Source organism: Prionailurus viverrinus, chromosome F1, assembly GCF_022837055.1.
Source record: "Prionailurus viverrinus isolate Anna chromosome F1, UM_Priviv_1.0, whole genome shotgun sequence".
NCBI classification, from domain to species: domain Eukaryota; kingdom Metazoa; phylum Chordata; class Mammalia; order Carnivora; family Felidae; genus Prionailurus; species Prionailurus viverrinus.
This window is the reverse complement of record NC_062577.1, coordinates 53445273-53468640: the sequence shown is the minus strand read 5'-3', so window position 1 is coordinate 53468640 and position 23368 is coordinate 53445273. Positions and strand designations below refer to the sequence as shown.

The window sequence follows — 23368 nt, the reverse complement described above, 5'->3', positions numbered from 1 at the left end:
GAAGACGAAGGCCAACACCCAGGTTTCTGCAATATGTCACTATCATCTTGCCACCATGTGCCGCTACCAGCCGGCATCTGCTCACATGTGTTCTCCCCAATGAGCAACCATGTTGTTTATTTTTAGAGCCTCTACACAGCCTTAACAGGGAGAAAATTCCCTCGAATAACCCGTCAGCCAAGACAGGAAGCTACACTGGGTATAAACTGTTTGTCGCAAGATTAGCAAGTCAAACAAAATCCTCGTTCATATCTGACCTCTAACAAGAGATGCTGAAAGTTATCTTAAATAAAAATCTCCAAGACTATAGCCAGAGAAAGGCAGAATATGCAGAGGAAGTCGCTTGGCTAGCAACACTTTTTCTTCCAACTATGGCCCTGTGCATTTCTTGGGGGGATTTAACTCCTTTTCCTGGGAAACAGCACCTTCTTCAGGCCAGTGGATGTCGTGGTGCCGGAGGAGGGACAGTTCTAGTAACAGAATCCCGATCTCTGAAATGCCCCAGGTCACCCAGGTCAGAGGAAGTCTGGGTGGGACCAAGGCAAGGTAACTACCGTCATTTGCAATTTCCAGCAAGTAGTCTTCAAGTATGCACCTTTGGTTTACTTTTTTACTCTGTTATAAAGCTGCTGTATTAAATCCTTTCTTTCCTTATTTTCTTGCTTTGTTTTGTTTGTTTGTTTTTAAGCAAGGCCAAAAGACAGGGCGCTCTGGTGCTGATCCATTGTGCAGAAGTAAAGACCGGAAATCGGATGGAGACAGAAGTGATGCTAATAGTGATTATTTAGGTTAAAGAAAGCAATTCTTAGTTTTTAAAAAAATCAGTCTCAACAATCCATATGACTAAAGTGGCACTGTGGTAGGAATATGCTTTTTTAGATCAATGAGTCTTTGGATAGGTATGAAACGCTGTATAAAGTGTGAACACCTATGAAATTCCGAGACATGAATTAGTTTTAGAGAAACAGTCCTTTTTAGAAGTATTTGGGCACTCACTGACTGATAATGGAGGACTATCTCTCGTGTTACGTCGGAAGATAGAAATGGTCCTGAATTAAAATTTTGCGTGGGTAGTTTGCAAAATGCCTAAAAGATTACGATATTAACTGTAAAAGTTGTAAGGTTCATTTTGCCTGTGATGACACAGCTAAGGAATAAAGCTAAGGAACAAAACAAAAACAGAGTGTTTCCGGAGCGTCTTCTGGAGCTCCTGCCTAAGAATCACCTGGCTTTCTTGTCAAAGGGCAGGTTTCTGGAGCCCACCTTAAAACTACTGAATCCCGGGGCACCTGGGTGCCTCAGTTGGTTAAGCATCTGACTTCAGCTCAGGTCACGATCTCACAGTTCCTGAGTTGGAGCCCCGTGTCGGGCTCTGCACTGACAGCTCGGAGCCTGGAGCCTGCTTCAGATTCTGTGTCTCCCTCTCTCTCTCTGCCCCTTCCTTGCTCCTGCTCTGTCTCTCTCTGTCTCTGAAAAATAAATCAACATTTAATTTTTTTTAAATAAATAAATAAAACTACTGAATCCCAGTGTGGATGGAGGGTAGGAGACAAAAGTTTGAGAAACCCCATTTATAACAAGCACTACTACTGACATAGGGAATTCTTTTGCATGGTAAAATTTGAGAAACTTTAGTATAGGTATTTGTGACTTATAGTTCAAAAAGGACTTTTACAAAATCTCACTTGACCTTGAGGCAATCCAACCAGGTGGATCAGGGAAAAATCAGCCTCTCATAAAGTCTACTCTTCTGGGTAAGTAGTGGTTTTTTGTAGTGTGAAAGTGTCTATGAAAGAGAAAGCATTTCTGGCTGCAAGACAGCTTAACCATCATTAAATGCCATTACAAATGCTCCAGTAAACTTGGTGTGGAATTAGTCCCCACCTCAATCCCTCCAAACCTGCCCCACAAACATCTTTCTCATGACTGCAGCAGTTTCGTACGTGGGTACTATCATTTCTTCCCAACACTTACTACAATGAGTCTCTACTTCGCGAATTCCCAGCAAATGTTACTGAGAGAGGGCAGACTGCTGATCCCAAATGTATAATGACTCGGGGTCAGCTGGGCTCGAGACCCTCTTTCTAGAATCTGGATACTAGTGCCAAAGAATTAATGAAATTAGACATGACTCTCTACACATAGTTTCATTGTTGATGGTGACATTTTGTGACAGTGGAATTCTCCCAAAATATGTCTCTCTCCAAGACAAATTAGCACCAGTCGCCTTACTCTATGGGGGAGAGAAGCACAAGTTTAGGGAGTAGGCAAAACAGTGGCGGTTCAGGGTTTAGTTCATACATCTGACCAGTAACTTCCATTAACCAGTGACTTCCATTAACTTCCATTAACATACTTCACTTTCATTAACATACTTAACTAGGGCTTTATACTCTGAGGGGGTACAAATGAGTGACTAAACTATTATTCAAATCAACATGACTTTTTAACAGACTATTTATTTATGAGAGAGAGAGAGAGAGAGAGAGAGCGTGTGTGAGCAGGGGAGAGACAGAGAAAGGGGGACAGAGGATCCAAAGTGGGCTCTATGCCAACAGCAGTGAGCCCGATGTGGGGCTCGAACTCACCAACTGCGAGATCATGACCCGAGCCAAAGCTGGATGCTCAACCAAGTGAGACACTCAGGTGCCCCAAAAGACATATCTACAGGTGAGCATGGATCCTTCCGAGCTAGAGGAGGCGGCCAGAACTCAGCTCTGGTTCTTGTCCAGCTACTTCCAGTTAAAGCTAGGAATTCTGGCTCACTCCCATCTCTGTTTCTTCCCCACTAACATCCAGAGCCCCAAATGCCAAGGTATGAGCTTGGATGTGGGAACATTTCCCCTCAGAAAGCCCAAACAGACCTCTGAGGGGGCAGCTCTTTTTACCAAATCGCCTAACTTCTGGGAAAAAAAAAAAAAAAAGTCCTCAGTCTGTGATTTTTTTTTTTTTTTTTTTTTTTTTTTGTCCTTCTAAAGTAGACTCTGAGTATGTCATCCACTCTTTTGGGTGCTTTCTCAGCCAGCAACTTACTTCTAAGCCTTTATCATAAAGCAGGGAGCAACAACTTCAGTGGTATTGTCATTAAGACGTCAAAGCAGAAGTGAAAATGAGATTAAGCCAATGGATGGAAAAATAAATGGCCAAATAAGAACCAAACTCCCAAGTGGAACCACTGTTCCACTGCCGAATCTGGTCTAGAGAGAATAATCTCTGATCGATCTGGTCTAAAAATGGCACTGAATTACCAATACTGAGATGAGTCCAAGACTCAAAAATTAAATTATATTTTCCCGAAAATTCCCATTGACGTTTTGAAAACCATAAATGTTTTAGTGCGCTTAAAAGACACCAAAAAGTGCTTCCATCTAGATTTGCAAAGGCCGCTGGACTTGTGGTCTTTCTCAAAACCAAACTCTGCATTCCTATTCCCAAGATGAAGTAACAAATAAGGATCCTTACAACAGCCTAAAGTTATGAATGAGTAGTTATTTGTGAACCGGCTCGTCAAGACAGATGTGGTATTTGTCAGCGTGGTGTGGGTCAGATAGGGAAAGCCAAACGAGCAGAGCCAAGGTCTAAGTCGCAAACATTTTTCTTTCTCTTGCAGGAGACTGGAAAGATGCTGCAGGATTTCCTGAAACAAACAACATCTCCCAAAAAAGCCGTCGCATGCTGAAATAGACATTGTCAGCAAGCCAGTGTCTCTGCTTCAGGAAGAGCCCGCTTCCCCGGTCCCAGCATGCAGGCAGCAAGGAGGGCCTGACCGAGAGCGGTGCTCTCGCTGAGGAACGCGTGGAACGTGCCAGCAAGGGCAGACAGCTGCGGGGGGAGCTCGGAAATGCATCTGAACTATTTTCAGAAGGTTTGAGCTTCACAACCTCCAGAAAGCATTTTCCGTTTGCCTCCACTTGTTCAGTCCCCGCGGTTAAAGGGGTATCGAAGCCCCACGCTTCCAACTTGTCGGGTGAAAACATATCCAAGAGCTCATGCGAGAGAACGATGGGATCATCCTGGTCCACAAATGATGGCTTTCTCGGCTGTTGAGAAATCCAGCAGAGGTTACATCCGGTAAACGCAACTCCGCCTGGACGGCAATGTTTTTCTCACACCAATGAAATGGCTTCACTCGGCTGCCCCAGGAAAGCAGGAGGCTCCCTCGCACGGAGAACATCTTGCCCTGGGAACAGCCGCCCAGGGCCTGGTGAGGCCTCTCCTCTCGGCTATCACCTCCCAAGTTTTCATTTCCTCCTCAGACCCTTTGTGGTGACCCCGGGCCACCCTCTCTCCTTCCTGCCATCCATCTTCCTCGTGGAGACTTCTACTCCCTGATGTCATTTGTCGCTGAGGCCTTTTTAAAAATGAATCACCTGACAGCTAAGAAACTGTTGCGGCCAGTGCTTGGTTATGGAGGTGAAATGAGGTCCACCACAGCTTAACTTTGGCTGCCTGACCTGGCTCAGCCTTGAGTGCAAACGGCCTGGATTCCATCTCAGCAGACTCTCACTTGGCGGGAGAGGGGGCGGGCCAGGGGCAGGAAACCTGTGAAGAAGGACTGAACCAGGCCCAGAAGCACCTTACACAGAAGCACCCTCTTAGTATCAGCCTCTTAGGAACCACATCCGCTCCCTGCGTCACTGCATTTCCAACTTTCTGGCCGAGAAAGATAAAGGGGTGAATGCTATGTGAGCCATATGCATAGTCAGAGAGATCGGTTACAATACTTGAGACATGTTTTCCCTAAACACGTATATACCCCTTGAAATGGTTGGTAACATCTTGAGATGTCAAAAAAAAAAAAAAATCAAAACTGGAAATTAACGTGCTAAACTTGCGCCACAAGATGCCCTTGAGATTCAATGCAAAGCAAGCCTAGTAGGTGACAGAAACAGCTACACTCAGTACTTTTTTACCCACGTCTTCATCAGTCCTTTCTGACGCTAGGGAATGGGTGTTATTGTCTTCATCTTTACTTTTTTTTTAAGTTTATTTATTTATTTTGAGAGAGAGAGAGAAGAGGGAGAGGGGCAGAGGAGAGAGAGAGAGAGAGGGAGAGAGAGAGAGAATCCCAAGCAGGTTCCGTGCTGTCAGCACAGAGCTGAATGCGGGGCTCGAACCCACAAACTGCAAGATCATGACCTGAGCCAAGGGTTGGACGTTTAACTGCCTGAGTCACCCCGGTGTCTCTTTCTTTATCTTTAGAAGAGAAGAAACTGAGGTCAGGTTAAATAAGGGGCCACAAAGCCGCGAATGGCACAGTCAAGATCGGAATTCAGCAGGAAGCAAGTTAAACGTCCCTCAGGCAGTTTGGACAACAGGCGACGAACCAGCGAAGCTGCTAACTAGCTAACTAAAACAAGACCACGTTCTAACAACTGCCATCGGCCTTGTGTTTGATGCTATCCCCGTGCTCACTACCACACCAACCTGCCTTCCCCAAAACACTAATTCTCTGAAAGAGACAGGATGAATCCTCCTTCCATCAAACCTATCAAAACGTTGGTGAAGAAACGGCTGCAGCTCCAGGCCAAAACCAGGGACTTGATAAATCAGCATTTTTGCATCAACCAAATATAAAGATAAAAGTTGAATGTGTTAAAGGCAGGGAAGAGGACCATGGGAAAAAGACCATGGCCTCAGAGGTGTATTGCCTTCTGTAGGGAAGGAATTCAGAGCTTAACAACATAATTCATGGTAGGAGAGGAGAGATACCACTCTTCCGCGGATGTGCTACATCGTTTTGCAAGAGGGCCAGGGAAGTCAGGCTCTCCATTTCCTGGTCTCTTATTTTAGGGTCTCGATTATCTAGGAGCCTTACTTTAATAAGTCACATCCCTGATAGAAATAGTTACGTCCAGGTCCTCATATGTCCCAGGGAAAATACTAGTACGGACTTTATAGGGTTACTGGTGAGGATCCAATGAGGACTTGCATGTAAAATATTTAAGACTGTGCTCGACATATCGTCAGCGCCCAGCGAAGGTTGGCTGCCATCATTATCATTCTCACCATGATGCTCTTTATTATCTGTAAAACCGGAAACAGGAAATGTATGGGTATGAGAAGCCCAGTGTTGCCGTTCCCACAGCGATAGGATCCATGGGGCACATTCTCCCTGATAACGAAGGGGAGTCGATTTCATCTCTACATCTCCTGGTCCTGATGCTTGGGAACCATAAATCCTTCGTCTGGTAGGTCGATCTTATTCTCTAAAGGGAAGTGCTCGTTCGTTTACGAGGCAGGTATTGAGCAAATACGATGCACTAGTTTCTGTGAGAGTCAGCTCCCGTTCTGAGGCAATTTACAAACCGGTGAAGAAGCCAGCTGGAATTTGGCTAGATTTTCCCGACGGCAAAAGAGAAGAGGCCGCTTGCTGTAGAGATGAGTTATCCGTCTTGTGAGGCTGCACAGGATGAACTAATTCACAAATCAAAGGCTTTGACATCTGCCTAAAGCTCAAAGGCTGTTGAAAGGTGTTAAAAGATAGATCTCCAAGCAGAAGACACAGCACAGACAAAGACCCGGAGGCACAAAAATAAATGGCCCATTTGGGTAAAGGCAAACAGGCTGCTGTGGCCAGAGTGTAGTTTTCATGCAGGGATTTAGCAAGACCTGGGGCTGAGCAAGGAGGGGCCAGACCCTGAGAGGTCTTGGATTTTATGTAAGAAATCTGAAATCTTACCTAAGAAGCCTAAATTCTCAAGGGCTTCCTATACGAAGACAGACAGCACTAGACCCGGTGGATTACCAGCCCTTCCCGCCTTTGTTCCCCAGTCTCTTATGCAACAAAGGTCACCTAAAGCCCGATCCAAGTAAGCAAGGGAAATGGATTCATTGAGTGGAAGTAATACAAAGACAAGAATGAAGTGAAGGTACCAGTGATATTCCAGGCTGGCGGGAGTAGTTCCCGGAGCCTCGCTTTTAATCCCATTTTAATATCTCTAAAATCCCTCTTTTTAATGTGTCTTACAATTAGCGGCACGGTAGAATTAATGGTCAGTGATATTGCTTTCCTGGTGCCACACAAAATAATGGCGCTTCTGAAAATCAGTGATGTTTGAGATTCAATGAACCAATAGCTGCAAAGAAGACCTACTACGTGCTGCACGCAGAGCTAGGCGCTTCTTTCCGCAGGCCATCCTCCACCCGACAACCCTAGGACACAGGTATATTCTCCATCTTTAGAAGGGAAGAAAGCGAGGCCTGGTAAAGTGAACGTAACGGCCATGCACGCAGATATTCCAGAATAGCTGAAGAAGAAGGTAATGCAGAGACCGTGGGGAAGAGGTCAAAGGGCAGTTTTGTGCAGAGCCTAGGCCACCAAGCCGGCCCCAGGGCGCAAGGTGGTCACAAGGCAGTGCAGTTCAACACCCACTTCCGGATTTCCGACGTTAGGAAAGAAACAAACGACTACCCACCCCGCGGTGGTTGCAGCAGGATGCGAATTTCTCCTAAACAAGTGAAGAGGCCGGCTTTGAGTCTAGGCAAACCCATCCAAGAATCTTTAGCGAGCTATTTAATTTAAAATACCTGGAGAACGCTGAATTCCTAGGTTTAAAACGATCTTTGTTTAAAGAATATTAAAAAACAAAAGCGCACCATATGGTTTCAAAATGACAATGGAAACATTTGTTTATCTGGGCCAAAAGCACATTTCATCAAGCTGTTCCGAATCTGCAAAGTGGAATACACCCTGCAGGAGAAAGGCTGCCTGCGTAGAGCGAGCACATCTGGCAAATCCAGATCCTCTCTCCAGGATCCGTCAGGACCGGAAATGCTACATCAAGACAGCTGAAAGGGCTGTTTTCAGAACTCCTTCTCGCAGCCTCTCTGCCCTGAGGCTGCTCACCTTACAGCAGAAAGCAGGGAGGGGGGTGGGAGCGGCGGCCGGGGGCGAGGGGCGGGGTCGGACCGAGAGCCACCCGGTGGTCGCCAGCACGCCCGCCCAGGGCCCGGCTCCTCCACTCCGTCTCCCTAACCTTCTAAAAATGCAGCCCGAAGTGTGTTGTAATCTCTGGGCGAAGGCCTAACAGTCAGTGACCTCCTCGGTGCTAACCCAGATTTGATGTGGGATCAGCAGTGAGTCATTAGCCCTTTTTTTTTTTTTTCGCGTCTCAGTTTCCTCTAGGAAAAATGATCTGTCATTCTTTCATATCTTTATATGAAAGATGCTCGGACTAGGTTACATCAGCGTCTTCTCGCCAGGGAAAAGTCAGAATTTAGAAAGTGCAGCTCCGTGAGTAGACCCCAGGGGTCGCTGTGGAGACACAGAGGGCTCCAGGTCCCTCTGCCAGGTCAAGAGGTCCCCACCTGCCCCTCTAGCTTCGCAAAGCCCAGCCTCCACGGGATGGGGACGCCTCAGGAGAAGCTTGCAGGGAGCTTGGTCTCACCTGGCAACAAAAGCGGCCCAACTCCTTCGGTTATAAACAGCATCTTTCTCCCAGTCTTTGAAAAGCAAAAGGAGGAAAGGAGAGGAAATCCTGAAAGAATGTGACCTAAGTTCAATGGAACCACAGTCAGGCACTAGAGTTAGGACAAGCAATGATACAATTGAAAATGCAGAAATTAAAGTCTGGTCCATTGTGTGTTAATAACTCAATCATGGTAGAAGTCAAGGGGTCAAATCCGCTTGTCTTTGATCTTGCTCTCTTTCTTTCTCATACCTCTGGACACACAGAATCTTAAAAAATAAAACCCCTGAATAGAAAGCAAAAATACTACTCTGTTCCAGCAATTGCTAACATTTGCCTTCATTGGGCAGCTGGCCAAGAGTCCAGCAATCTGTATACAGAAAGACATGCCCATGAATAGAATCTTAAGTCGAAGTCACCAAAACCATAGTGCTATTGGTATTCATTCTACACTCCATGATTTCACTTGGAAAATTACAGGGGAAATAGAAAAGGAGGTTGTTTGCTATTGAATGCTTAACTCTCATGTGCCACAATTACAAAGGAAACCTCATGGTGATGTCTCGGGCTGTAGCTTTCAGTTTATCTAACTCAATTGGATAGAATGAACCAACACAATTATTTACTTTCTTCCGGTGCCTAGGGTGGAGCGTCTACTCTTCATTAACATGAACTGCTGATTTTCCTTGCAAGGAAAATCCAAGGCAGCTCCTCACTTCTTCTTGCTCTGTTCTAACATCATATTGCTGCTGCCCGAAGTCACTGATGGGTGGGGCAACATCATTATTTAGGCTAAATGAATGGGGAGTTTTGATGTCTTCAATTTAGGTGCTCGAAGAGCATAATAAGAATGTACATATCACACCAAACTGGTCCAGTACATACTCGCACTTAATTAAGATAACTTTCCGATTATCTTTCTATTCAATGCTCTCAGGTTAATGTCCTTTTGGACACTCAGTTATTTTATGGTTAGGATATTACTTTTAAAATGGCACTCCTAGCAGAACTGAATAAGCCAAAATCAATACCAGGCTTACTAGGGCTTCTCAACATGCACATTGTTGACATTTGGGGCTGGACGAGTGTCTGATGTACGTGGTGGTGGGAGTGGAGGGGGGGAATCTGTCCTGTACATTTTAGGGGGGTCAGCAACAGAACCCGGCCTCTACCCAGTCAATGCCAGTAGCACCCCTTCCCTACCAAGTCATGACAACCGAAACTGTTTCCAGACATTGCCACAGGTTCCCGGGAAGGGAGGGGGAGGGCGGAATCACCACCTGTTAGGATCCCAACACTGCCCGATCTGTGATGATGAAAAAAGTAAGAGGAAAGATAGAAAGTGAAACTTTCTCTTTCTTCCCTTGATTGTCCAAGCCTCTACCGATTCCAATTGTCAATCATTTGGATTCTTACCCTAGTTGACGGAATCACTCTCAAGATTTCTAAAGCTGTGTGCAGTGTCTTTCAAATCAATGTGCCTTGAACATCAAGTGCATTGTCAAAAGGACTAGACGGCTACTAATTCCCACTGGGTAAACTATCGGTAAACCTTAGCATAACTCCACTTTGAGCCTTAAACCAACAGCATGTGAAAAGATCAATATGAATAAATTCAAACCTAATCAGACCCCTTCTTTAAATGTTGACACAGTATTATTTATATCCCATAAATACCTTCTTGACTAAAATTCATCCTAGGAGATTGGCACCTGGCCAGTTCTATTCATATTTACTATATTTATACAGTATGCTGGGCCAAGGATAATATTTAAAACAAAATATGCCTGAGGGCATATACAATATCTCTTATATTTTTACTTTTAAATCTCCACATTGCTAAAAATATTTAGTCTGAACTGTATAAAATGTCCCACAAAGGGCTATCAGCAATCTGTAATGATATATAGCTCATTGAGTATAATTAGAGCATATTTGTAATATTTGAGCTGAAGTCACTCCCTGAACACTAATAAGTTGGTGGTAAAAAGTGAACCAGTGATCTTTCCCATGCCTTCATCTCTGGGGCTTCTGACCCTTGCCGGATTCACTGCAAGAAATGACAGGCACACTCCTCCCCACGGTTACTTCAGTGACGCCCGAGTTAAAAGCTGGGTGGAAAGTCCTAAAGAGGGAAAGCTGGTATATAAGCCAATGCTGTACTTTCAATTTGCTCTTTAAAAATATGGTGGAGTGATTTCTTCTTTTCTCCCTTTTTTTTGGAAGGCTTCACTATATTCCAGTATAACTAGAAAGTGCTGGAAAATCAGTTAACCTACTTTCTATAAAATTATCCACAGCCCTTGCACAGTAGTATCGAATCTGCTCTTAATATGGTTTTCTGCTCCTAAACTTCCATAGGAGGCTGCATTCTTTGTATGAAAACTGATAGGATCTGCATATATTTTTTATACCGGACTTATCAGAGCTTTTAATCTATTTGGTGGCCGGAGGTAGGATAGAGAAGAGAATCCACAGGCTGATCTTCAGTGACATCCTCTGCAATCCCAACAATCTGAGGATTTTTCCAATTTGCTGATGATCATTATTCTGGGCTGGATCATCTCAGCAATTTGGACCGAGATGCACCAGAAAGGGCAAGGAATCAACACCCTCTTAGGTAACTTGTTCTCTCCACACCTGTCTTAATGAGGAGCAGAGATCAGACCTCCTGTCTGTTATAAAAGTGCTGGCAATTCATCTGAACTTTCGCAGGTAAATACGGTGCAGATTCTATATAACCTCCCTACCTACCAGCCCAAATACTCGTAGAACGGATACACGTGCTTGAGAAAGCACACGGACTCACTCGACCTTCTGTTTGGTCTCAAGCACTGTGGGCCAATTACAGTCAACTTTCTTTCCTAATATCTCCTTGGCTCCACCCCAGGTAGAAACGCTTTACTTCCCGAGGGGAGTAAGCGGGGTGTCTGCATTTATCACCGCCGTTGAGGAAGGCCCTCATGACGGTACTAAAACCATCCCGCTGGCCAGGATCCCCCGCATCTGCTCTGCTCTTGAACAAGAAGTCGAGAAGGTGCAGCCAAAGAAAGGTGGCCAGGAAGACTGGGGTTAGATACACGGGCTGACGTTCTGAGACCCGCAAGTACAAGCCATGGGAAAAGTCGCAGGACTGGGACTTGTCAGACTAAAAAGAAATATTAAGAAGGAGAAGTACCACCCTGCAATTAGAGCCTCTAGGACAAAAGTACTAAGATGGCCATATTATCTATTTAGGCAAGACACAGAGACTTTGTGAAGGCTGCCAGCAAGTATATAGGGCATGGAAAGGGGAGGAGAGAAATGGGCAACCAATGAAAAGTTTATGACTGGGGATTTGGAATAGCAAATGTAGAAGCTTTTTTTCTTCTTCTTCTTCCTGGTATTTAACCCTCTCAGGTATCACTGGAGGATGATGCTTTTTTTTTCTCTCTCTCTTTTTTTTTCTCTTTCTTTTTTTTTTTTTCTTTAAGAACTTGGATACCATTCTCAGCTAACTGTCCTCTCCCCGCCCCCCCCCCAAAGGAACTGCACGATAAATCACTTTACTACTCCCTCTGCTACTATATGCCAGCTGCCCTCCGAGAAGCCAGTTTAAAAAAAGAAAAAAATCGGCTGTCTTCTACCCTACGTGAGATTTAGGAATGCACCAAAGTTACTGCAAGGAAGCCTGTGCAAGGGCCGGGAGCCGAGGTTCTAGGAGTAGGAAAGATAAACGGTAAACCCCGTGAGGAAACCGATCTGCTCCAGCAGCGATCTTAAGACAGGTCTGAGTGGATTCTGGAAAATAACGCCAAGTAAAACGCTTTTAAGCCCCGTCAGAAGCGACGTTGTCCCTTCCACCACTCCAGGTGAACTCAAAAGGAGACGTGGTGACGAGGGCTCGCTCTGCGGGGAGTGTAAACACCCAGCTGTGGCAACAGATGCGAGAGTCGAGGGTGTCGAGTTAGTGTTCGAGGGGTCTCCAAACCGGGTTTTGTGTCGACGATGCTGACATTTTTCGGGGCGTTAGAGACAATAGGGAAGGCTTGGGGAACCCGCTGATAGGTCGGCCCGGAAAGGGGCGCCTTCCGGAGAGGCTAGCTCTGAGCCACTTTTTTTTTTAACCCTTGGTGCGCCGGCCCGGCGGGCTCCGCGCCAAGCCAAGAAAACGAGCCCACCGGGACGCCGCAGCTTGACCCTGCCCTAGGGAGCGCCTCTCGTTTGACAGAGGAGGGGGGGCTGACTCCTGGCTGGTGGCCGAGAAGAGACTTTCGGGGGCCAGAAGGACAGAATCGCGCCTCGTACGGGACCGAGGCGTTGGGGGAAGGGAGAAATGGAGAAAATTAAGTCGAAAGTCGCCGACTGCAAGCCTAACGTTCTCAGGCACCCGACTGGCGAGGAGGTGGGTGGGACGGAGGACGGGGGGGGGGGGGGGGGAAGCGCAGACGGGGACCCGGAGCGGGAAGGGCGATCCCTGGAGTCGTGGCGGCCCCGAGAGCCTCGGGCAGCGCTAAGCCTCGGGGAATGGAAGCGAAAAACAGTACTTACTTTCCGAGGGGAAGAAGGGCGGCATGTCTATTTTGTAAACCTCCTTGGCGTAGTACTCCTCGTCGCTCCTCTCGCGCTCGCAGGCGGCCGCCCTCCGGCTCGCCTTCTCCTGGAGCAAGTCCCGGGTGCTGTTGTAGATGGAAATCACCTCCGGGGGGACTTCCTCGGGCTCGGGATAGTCTTCTGGGGGGCTGGTGAGCTTCAGCTTGCTCAGGATCTGCCCGCGGATCGCCTCGATCCTCTTGCGCATGAACTGGTCCATATCGAGCGTGCTGCAGGTAGACAGGCTGAGCGCGGCCGTGACCAGATGCAGGAGCAGAAAAGCGCTCAGCACACAGTAGTGCATTTTTTTTTTAAAGGTGGAAAAAGTTTAAAAAAAAAAAAGGTAAAAAAAAAACTAAGGAAAAAAAAAAAGAAACCGACAACTCTCAAGTACAGATCAGGTAGATTTTTTTTTTTTAATGCGAAACTTTTGCAAACAATCGAGAGTCAACGTCCAATGGAAAAAGGTATCTTGCTTGAATTCCTTTAAAAAGAAGATGCAGGTCGTTCCAAAAGTGGAAACATTAACACACGGTGGGCAGGGAGAACCCTAACTTTGGGGAGTAAGAAAAAGTTTTCTTGGAGCGACGAGTTGGGGAGGGGGGGGGGAAGAGACGAGTGGCTATTAGGCAGGAATAAATTTAAGAGGAGGAAACGGAGTTCAGTGTGTCAGTTTCGGGTGCGGAGTGGCGGATCTGAACTCGGCTCCTCCGGCCAAAAGGGAAGAGATGAAAAGGTCCCGGGGCTGGCAGCTGGCGAGCTGGCGGGAGGGGCGCCGGGAGCGCTGTGCGGGGGGCCGCCGAGGCTGGCCGGGCGGTAATTTAGGTATTTAAAGAAGGAGCGGTTCGGCCCTGCCTTCCACTGCGGCGCTGAGAGCAGGAGCAGCCGCGGCTCCGGAGCGGAGAGCGCACACGTGTGTGAGTGTGTGAGTGTGTGAGCGAGTGTGTGTGCGCGCGCGCGTGTGCGCGCGCTGGGGGCGAGCCCGGCGCGCCGCGGGGAGGCGGGTGCGCTCCGCACGGCGCTCCGGACTCGGTCGGGTCCTGCGCGGGCCGCGGCGGCGGCGGAGGCGGCGACGATCCTGCTCCCGGAGCTGCGCGCGGTGGCCGACACCCCGGCCGGCGCGCGCCGACCCGCCCGGCTACTCCACGTCGTGCCGCCGCTCGCAGACGCGTCCAGCCTCCAGCGCCCTCCTTCTCCTGCTTCTCCTCCTCCGCTCGCTCCGGACGCCAACCCGGCCACCGACGACCAGCTGCCGCCGTCGCCTGCAGCCCCGGGGACGCGCTGACTAGGGAGCGTTATTCCTTAAGGGGGCTGCGAGAGGGGTCCCTTGGACTCTCACCCTTCCCCACCCTCTCCTGGGTTCTCTCCCACTCGGACTTTCTCGCTGCGGGTAGGTGGGCACTTGGCACCCTGAAAGAGACCCTGTCCTTTTCCTTTCTGCAGCCGGGCAGCTCCTCACTTTGTTCCCGAATGGCTCCCTAGACCGTTATACTATGTTCCCCATCCCTGTCCCCGTGTCTCCGTCACTTGCGCTCCTGCTCTTCTGTTCCTTTCTCTGCCTCTCTCTCTCGGTCTCTGCTTCTCTCTCCTGTCTGCCTGCCTGTCTCTCTCTCTTTCTCGTCGGGAGCTTCTGGAGCTCCCCTCGGAGCGGACCTTCTGCTGCCAGCAGATAACATCACGATCTTGCCTGGGAGGAGAGATTTATAAGTTCTCCCTGAACCACGTGTTTGCCTTCAACAAAGTGACGTGCTAGGATTACAGTCAGAAGTCCTCTCGTTTACTTAGACCACGAGCTCTCCCTGAACCGTTGAGGGGGTGTGGAAATGAGGACGGCTGTGGGGAAGGGAGGGAGGAGGTGGAGTGTGCGCCCTGACAACAGCGATTTATGGTATTTACTTTATATAGTCATTTTGGACGCGTCTGTTGAAGGACAAGCTATCAAGCCTCCCGTTTTTACTCAGCATGGCTCACTCACAGCCTCCCAAACCGAATCACTTGCTCTAGAATGTCTTTCCTCCTATATTGTACTCTCTCTCTCTCTCTCTCTCTCCCTCTCCCTCCCTCTCTGTCTCTGCAAATGAGCATCAGTTTATTCAGGATTCACCCAACCCTGAGACCTGCTTCCAATCCAAGATTCACCTCTTACTTTTTTAGTGGAATTATTTTCTGGGATTCCACCAGACTGTTGCTAGTACCTTTATCCTGAAGCTTATTACAGTTTGCTGTTTACTGTCTAGTCCTCCATTTGACAGTGAATTGCTGAAAACATAAAACAGATCTTCATCTTTTTTATCTAGAGAATGAAATCCATTTACTTGTTTCATTCTTGAAATGAATGAATGGGTATCTTAATTGGCTGCCCACACCACTTTTTGCTACGGCTCTCTTTTCACCTCCTTCCCCAGCTAGACATGAGTAACCACCTTCATTCGTTCCACAGCATACATCCAGGAAGCTGGAATTATAAAGTGTTTGATGTCTGCTGTTGGGCACTACATACAACTTGACATTTTCTGTTTCACTCTAGTCTCAGATGAATCCAGGAATGATTCTTGCCACTGTTCACTTTTCCCTTTGTCTTTTATTTTATTTTATTCAGTTACTCAAAGTCAGCATTTTCATTTTATCATGACTGTGGCCATACTGCCTAGCAGATGATTTCAACTGGAAACTCTCTTGTTTTCCCCCAAACTCAAAGCCTCTACAGGCTTTGAGCTCTACATCCTTTGTTCAGATGTTTCTTTTATGATAGAAAGGTCACAAGGAACTTTAACTTCAGTTTACATGGGGATGGGGCCCGTATCATTTGTAAATAAAGGGTTGAATAAATAGTCATAATTATAGCGGACATATACTACCCTTAGTAATGTGAGACAGATAGGTAGAGGTATATATATGGTCTTTTAATCTTTACAAGAACCCTAGAAAGTATTACAATTATCATTATTTTGCAAATGAGAGGACTGAGGTGCAGAGGGACTAAGTACCTGGTTCAAGAGCATAGTAAGTGTAGAAATGGATTTTAGAGTCGGGATCCATTGTCTATGTCCTTACCCACCATGGACTTCTAAGATGCCCTGGGCACACGGCTATGTCTGACAAACGTGCATTCCACAGTGAAGTAAGTTTGGGAGATACGTGGGTCCCCGTTGCTTCTTGCAGATTCACAATCCCCATCATCGTGTTAAAAGCTCTGAGAATCTTGCAGGAAAAAACCCAAAACTGTTCTGCTCTTTTATCTAGCATATTCTGAACTCTTCTGAACATGGAATTATTTACCTATGAGGGCACATCAGAAAACTCTGAAATCAAGAGACTGTTCCAATCCACTTCTGAAAATTATGTATAAATCAGCATTAGCAGTTTCCTTTCCTTGAGGCCAGTTTCAAATCCAAGCAGCCCGAAAAGACTTGGACAATGAACTGCCGTTCCAATAGCCGAGGCAAAGTGTCACCCAGAGGAGATGCTGTGGGGCTCGCAGTTTCAAGTTGCTCTCCCCTTGAGTTCAGTTTGAGAACTGCAGTCTGCCTGTACACGAAGGGGGAAAGGTGAATATTTGTATACCTCAGGCAATTCTAGAAAGTAGAGCAAGGCTTGCAAACAGGACCTCGGGACTACAGATGTTGCCTTGGAGTATGGCCGGTTACCTCCTTCACGATACTCCACTGAGGACATAGGGTCAGCCTCCCCGCAAATCAGGGAGACTACCCCCTTGGTGTAGACACAAACTCACCAGAGGTTGAGTAAACTCAGATTAGAGTGGGTTAGGTTAGCAAAAGTCCACCTGCATTACTTCTAGGAAAACAACGGAGGCCATAAGTACTTCTGACAGCCCTTCCCAACAAAAACAGACACACTTATGCCCATAATACTTGGTTTGTTGAGCACTTATTGCTAACTTAACAACGCCTTGGACCTCTTGCTTATTCATAATAAACTACTTTTAATTTCCCCAAAGCCCAGGAAGGTAGGACAGAGGAGGGGTTGGTGAAATGTGGAATGGACAAGTAGAGCCACTTGAGGCCACTTGAGCCACCTGATACAGGAGACGAGTCCCTTTCTACCTGTCAGGTAGAAACCCTTTGAAGATGTAACAGGTTAACCCTGTAAGAGATGCCTCCCTGAATACCACAAGTGGATCCTTTCTTCTATTAAATAACTCTTTTGGAACCTTTTCATCTCTATATTCAAGAAGTAAACATTCACTAAATTTATTGAGATCTTATTATGTGGTAGGCACTTTAGACAGTCTTCACAGTAAAAGGGTGTTTAACCCAGATAGATCATCCTGATTACCTCAAAATGGTATTTAACCTACATAAACAGGCAGGCTCCAGAGTCAAGTTTTCATGAGTTCAAGTTTCTGCCACTTTTTGTTTCTGTGATCCTGGCCAAGTTACTCAGATACAGTGTCAGTTTCTTTGTCTGTGAAATGGGGATAATGCATGGTACCCACAAGACTACTGAGGATTAAAATACACAAGGTACACAAAACGGTTCCAACAAACCTGGCACTTAATATGTGCTCATTAAATGACCCACCATTTTCATATCCTGTCACTTCTTCATTTTTTCAGCGAACGTGTAACAAAACACATGTGGCCTCTCCTCTTTCTCAGATATAAATAGAATGAAAAAGCCAGGGTAGATGCTAATAAGACTTTGCCTCATGGTTATGCCTCTGAGGAGTTTGGGGAGGTACATTCCCATTCAGTTGTTTTAAACATTATGGTTTTTTGCTCCCATTAATTCTAAGAAGAAAGGACAAGAAAATATACTTTGGGTGAATAGAACTCTAAATGACTGAAGTCCAGTTAGGTTGAAATTCAAGACTAAGGTCTCTTATTATTTACCACCCTAAAATGGACTTCTTTGTTCCCCAGATCAGAGGGGAAAGGGTGCAGCTCTTTCGAGCACTAGCCCTTCTCTGCTCATTAATGGGTCCATTCACTAAAGGCCTGCAGAACTCCGACAAGATGCTAAACAAATGTTTGATATCACAACTACTCATCTCTGTCCAGGGTTTTACCCTCTGGATCCTAGGCAAGAGTTTATGATGTCATAGGTCCTTCCTGACTCTAATGAAAGAAGAACTTTATTTGCAACAACTTTGAAAACTTCCCACAAGGGTTTCAACTATTAAAACTCAGGAGGTAGAAAAAAGAAATCTATAGAACTACTGTAATTGATTACATTTTCCTCTAGTGATACCTGCTAAATGCAAATAACCCTTGAATGTGAAAATATTAAGCCTTTTTTAGTTCTTCTAATTTTATATTTGATGCAGTTCAGAAACACTGGTCGTGTCCTGTTCTGTTTGCATTTCTAGAAGTAAACAAATTTCTGCTCTGGACTAATGAAGCGGAAAGGTTAGTGATTTCCCCAATTATTATCTCCATTTTGTAGCTACAGGTTAATCTAAGACAAAGTGATAAAGAGAAAGGAGGGAACAGCGGGCAGGGAGAAAGGCTTAAAGAGAAGATCAGAGGTGGTGAGAGATAAAGGGATAAACTCACGAGATAGGAACAAGACAAAAACAGCACAGCAGAGATAAACACCCTTTAATGATACTCTGTGGGAACATTCGTCTTACCCTCTGGAATTATGATTAGTTGATGGATTACTGTGTTGGCTTTTGGACACTCCTATCTCTGCATATCACTCCATTTCTGCTCTGTGAGAGTTTCAGCAGGAGGAAGTCTTTCTTTTGGAGGCAGTCTCTCAGTGGCCTGGGCTTTGTCAGCCCCAGGGTCTACTAAAATCTGGTTTGCCTCTGGTGAAGTTCATCCACTAAAATAGCATTTAGGGACTGATAGAAAGAAATGGACATACGAGGACAGTTGGCACAGAGTATAAAATGGACACCTGCTTAATAAAATGCTAGTGTTGTTACAAAGAAGCTAGCCATGGGATTTTCCTCAGGGCAGCGTTTGCTACTGAAGCTTACAGAGCGTCTATGACTTTCCTCACCCACCACCCAGCAGTCCAGACACACTTCCCAAAGCAAGAAGCCAGGAGGAGTAGGTTGCTGGGGAGAAAGGCAGAGAGAGAAGTATTTCAACAAGGCACAAATAAAAATGAAAGAGGAGTAGGGAAAAAGAAAAGGCAAATGATAAAGACACGATTAAGTTCTCATACTTAGAAAACATGAGCATCACAATGTAAAGTAGAATTTTTATTTTCCAAGATATGTCATCTTCTAAATGAATTTGTCATCATCTCAGTGGGTATCACTGTGTGAAATTCTGAACGTGTGCATTTTCATTAGTGAAGTTACCAACCTGTCTCAAACAACCTTGTCTTCCCGTTGCCCCGATTATCCTGCAACTAAAAAATGAAAACGACACGAAAGTCAACAGAGCATAGTAATTGCACATAAAAAGAAAACCTGGGTGTAGCTTTTTATGTTAGAAGGGAAAACTAGTGAATAATTATTTTAAAAAACAGAATACAAGTATAGTCAATAAATACTTTAGAAAGCAACATTATATGAGTGGCAATAATCTGTAAAACCGGAGACTCAAGACTACAAACTTTCCCTGATGTGTCTCAGAAAAGAAAGCTCCTACAACTGGGGTGACCATACAATTCATCACACAAGCCTGAGCACTTTCAAGAGTAAAGAGGATGCTGTTCATAAGTACATTAAGATAAAAAGGGTAAACGAGGATTGTCCCAGAAAGTTACCCTATTTTGAAACGAAGCCACTTTAAAATCTGAATCTGTAATATCAGTTAGACATTCACCCGTTCTTGGGTGCTGTAGTGATATATTTTGCACATTTCCAAGCCTCTTGGTTTTTATCGATGCTTCAGATTCCAATGATCACTATCAGAGCTTAAATTTGAAAATGCTTCCTTGTACAGCATTAACATTTATATACGCATGCACCACCCCAAACTGAAGCCCGTAAGAGGTGCTTGGTCAAGATTCTTTTGAGCTCCATGAAAGCCAGTCTCCCAATGGAAAGGAAGAAGATATTAATAATTGGGATTAATGAGCATTTCATGTATCCTGTCCAAAAATTGGTTTTTAAATTTTGGAAAAACAACAATCGATAAACGAATTCGAAAAGTAAAAATGAATTCTGTCCTCTCATTTTAGTGTATGGAAAAAAAGAACAGAATGTTTCTGTTTGCTATCTGGTGCTTATGGGTCACCTAATACTTTTTTACATGTTGATCTCCCATGTTTTAATAAACACTAACAGCTTCACAAAACCAGAATTTCACTTAATTAGAAGTGTTGTTTCCTGTTAACTTGAAAATTTTTGCGATGGAAATTCCCACAATTTCTTCCTCCTTAGATTATTTCAGTTATGCCTACATGCTCCTTTAAGTACAAAGGCAGTATCCTTACAGTTTCTGTCAATGGCAGGCTATGTACTGTAAACGAAAGAAATACATTTAGAAAATGGGTGTGTGTTATGACCCAAAAACAGACTTCATAATACACAAACAGGATTTTGGTTGCCTGGTCAGTACAGATAAGGTTTTGGGTTTTGCTTCTTTCAGAAATCATCATCTGTTAAGGTTAATTAAGGTTATTAAACAACAGACAATTACAAAGTCAACCTAGTTATTTGATGAGTTGTAAAAATTAAATCTAACCAATGCCACAGTTGTATCCATTGTTCAGAAACTAGCCACTCATCTGGTTGTAGGGGAAAAAAAATTCTATCAATCAGTTAATTCAATGATAGCTTAAATCATGCCACCTAGAGGAGAGCAGTGATATTTCTCACAATTTACTATTGGGAGAAAACCAACATGCTCAATTTTCTGAGTATTTTCATCACAGCTTATTAAACAATCATACAGTTATTTTGCTGTAACACCTTTTAATAAAAACAATCAACGGTTTCTCCTCAAGAATATTTCCCACTGATTTGTTGTTTCATTTCCAGAGGAGAAACACTACCTAACGAAAACTACCGCACAAAAAAATGAAAGCTACAATTTGACATTTTGAGAACATACACTTTTAGAAAAGATCCCAGGTCAGTAACAATGGAACTTCCTTAATTCTAGTTATCTCCCAGTCGGTATCATTCTAAGCTAAAGCCTAGTCTTCATTCCTAAAACATAATTTAAATATCTAAATTCGTAATAGCAAAAATGTCAGCACTTACATTTTTATGAATCATCGAGTGTCATTAAGGAATGAACAGAAGCATCTGGGCCATATATTGTATCTTGGGAATGAAAGGAGCAGCCGTCATGTTCTAATAGACAGAACTACTCGATGCTAACCCACTAGTGATGGCAGTTGCATTTTGCAGGATCCAGATAATTAAAATGTTTCAATTACCAGACATACTCAAGACCTAAAATAAATTCTTCAATAGTACATTGTAAGCTGACAGCAGCTACCAAAATGAAGCTTGAGAGGATAGGTGTTACTGAAACTCTAAATTGCCACTTCCAGTAAGGTTTTCGCCCTTTTGATACTTATCCGTTTCAGGCCATAGGTTGGTGTCCTAAGTAAATGAGACTGAAAAATAGAACATGTGCATTTAGTTTTTCGGAGCAAAGTTGGATTTCTAGAATCTCACTGTCTATGAGACACTAGTATCATCTAAAATGTAAGGAATTACTGTTGTGGATAGCAGCTCTGTTGATTCAAGCTTGGACTTGACTGTATTGGCTGTGACCTTGCCTGTTCCCTCAACTGTTTTTTGGGGGACAATAACAGCATCTAAAGGCATTATAAGACACTGTACTCACATCTGGCACATGATAATTGCTGTATAAATGTTTGTTGTTATAATTACTTGTTCTGTTCCAATCTAAACTTGAATGAAGGATGGGACTATCAAAATAAGATGGCTGAGTTTGAAGCAACATTTTTAATAAATCAAGGAAATATTCTTATTTCAAAATGAATTCTTATCAATCAAGAAACACAAAGTGACACATGAAGAGACAAGATTCACATTTTTTATGTTCGATGGTCAAAGCCAGGTAACTACTAACATTTAAAAGAAAAAGCAGGATTCTAGCCAGCAGGACTCTTGCTACAGTCGTCTTTGAACTTCTCCCTATCAACCCTTCAAGGGTCCTAGGTAAGACAGCATTTTAATGTTTCAGTTCTGGAACAGTGTAAGTAGGCAAAAAGATAGGTTTTATTTTAATATCTCATTAAATGTCACAATCTTTTTACTCAGTGTGAGACTTGTCTTTCACAGTCAAAATTATCTTTACAAAAGAATGTATTCTTATATTCATCCCATGAATTTTTGGCATTTAAAAAAACTGATCCTATCCATGTTTTTAATTTCACCTTTTCAGTGACTGTACCACTGACACATGTGTTTCCACCGGTCTTCAGAGCCATCATTCTAACTGGGAGCAGAAATGTGGAAGGACCGAAATTGATGTAAATGATCTCTTACCACTGAACCTGTAGGTTGTCCAAAATTTCTTGCCATTTAAAACAATGCTACAGGGGGCACGTGGGTGGCTCAGTCAGTTAAGCATCCCACTCTTGGTTTCGGCTCAGGTCATGATCTTGAGTTTGTGAATTTGACTCTACATCGGGCATATGAGGCTTTGTGCTAACAGTGGGGAGTGTGCTTGGGATTCTCTCTCCCCCGCCCCTCTCTGCTCCTCCCCCACTCGCTCGCCCTCACTGTCAAAGTAAATAAATAAACCCTAAAAAAATTATTAAAAAAAAAAAACCAACAATGCTGTAATACTGTTCACACAGCATTTTTATAATCAGGATTTTTTCCCGAGTAGGGTTTCTAGAAGGATTACTGGGTCTCAATATGTATCTACTATCTGCAGACTATAAACTTTTGTTGGGAGGGGGGAGAGGAGACTCTATGTACAAGAGAAACATTTACCATTACATAGATCAGAAACGAATGACAAGTCTACATGCACAGCACCTGACCCTCTAAATGCATAGTAGAGACCCTCCCTACTCCACAGCAGGCACTGTGCTAGATAGGCATTGTGAATGCATTATCCCAATCCTCATTATATGAGCAAGTGTATCCCAATGCCTGATTTATATGCTAGTGATATATAATCTCACCTATCAGTAAGTGTACTTGGGAGAACCAAAACATGGCACTCGTGTGTCACATGATCTAGTTATTACTAGTGCTTGTAGAGAAAGATAATATGACCTGGAATCTTGTGAACTATCAGCTTTTATATTAATAATACATTTAAGAGAGCCCAGTGTTCTTGTCCAAAGACAAATATTATATAGAAACAACCCTGCCGTTATGCTTGGGACTACACGGTATTTCAGGGGACTGCTGTGTCTGGCTGCCTTGCTGGTGTTTTGAGGGCTGATGTCAAGCCACTGTGTATGTCCACTCCATGGGAGGGGACACATTTTTACCTCAGATTGAAGTCTGGTTCTGCGAGCGC

The 23368-nt window shown here is 44.6% G+C and overlaps 1 protein-coding gene across 2 annotated transcripts in view; it reads right to left on the bottom strand.

Moving 5' to 3' along the window:
* Positions 1-13308, bottom strand: part of TGFB2 (transforming growth factor beta 2) — an 83411-nt gene extending 70103 nt beyond the window's left edge. For both annotated transcript variants that reach the window (XM_047840944.1, XM_047840946.1), the window contains exon 1: positions 12942-13308. In XM_047840944.1, the coding sequence (XP_047696900.1) occupies positions 12942-13287 (346 nt within the window). In that variant the 5' untranslated portion in view covers positions 13288-13308. The remainder of the gene's footprint in view (positions 1-12941) is intronic.
* Between the last annotated feature and the right edge of the window lie 10060 nt (positions 13309-23368).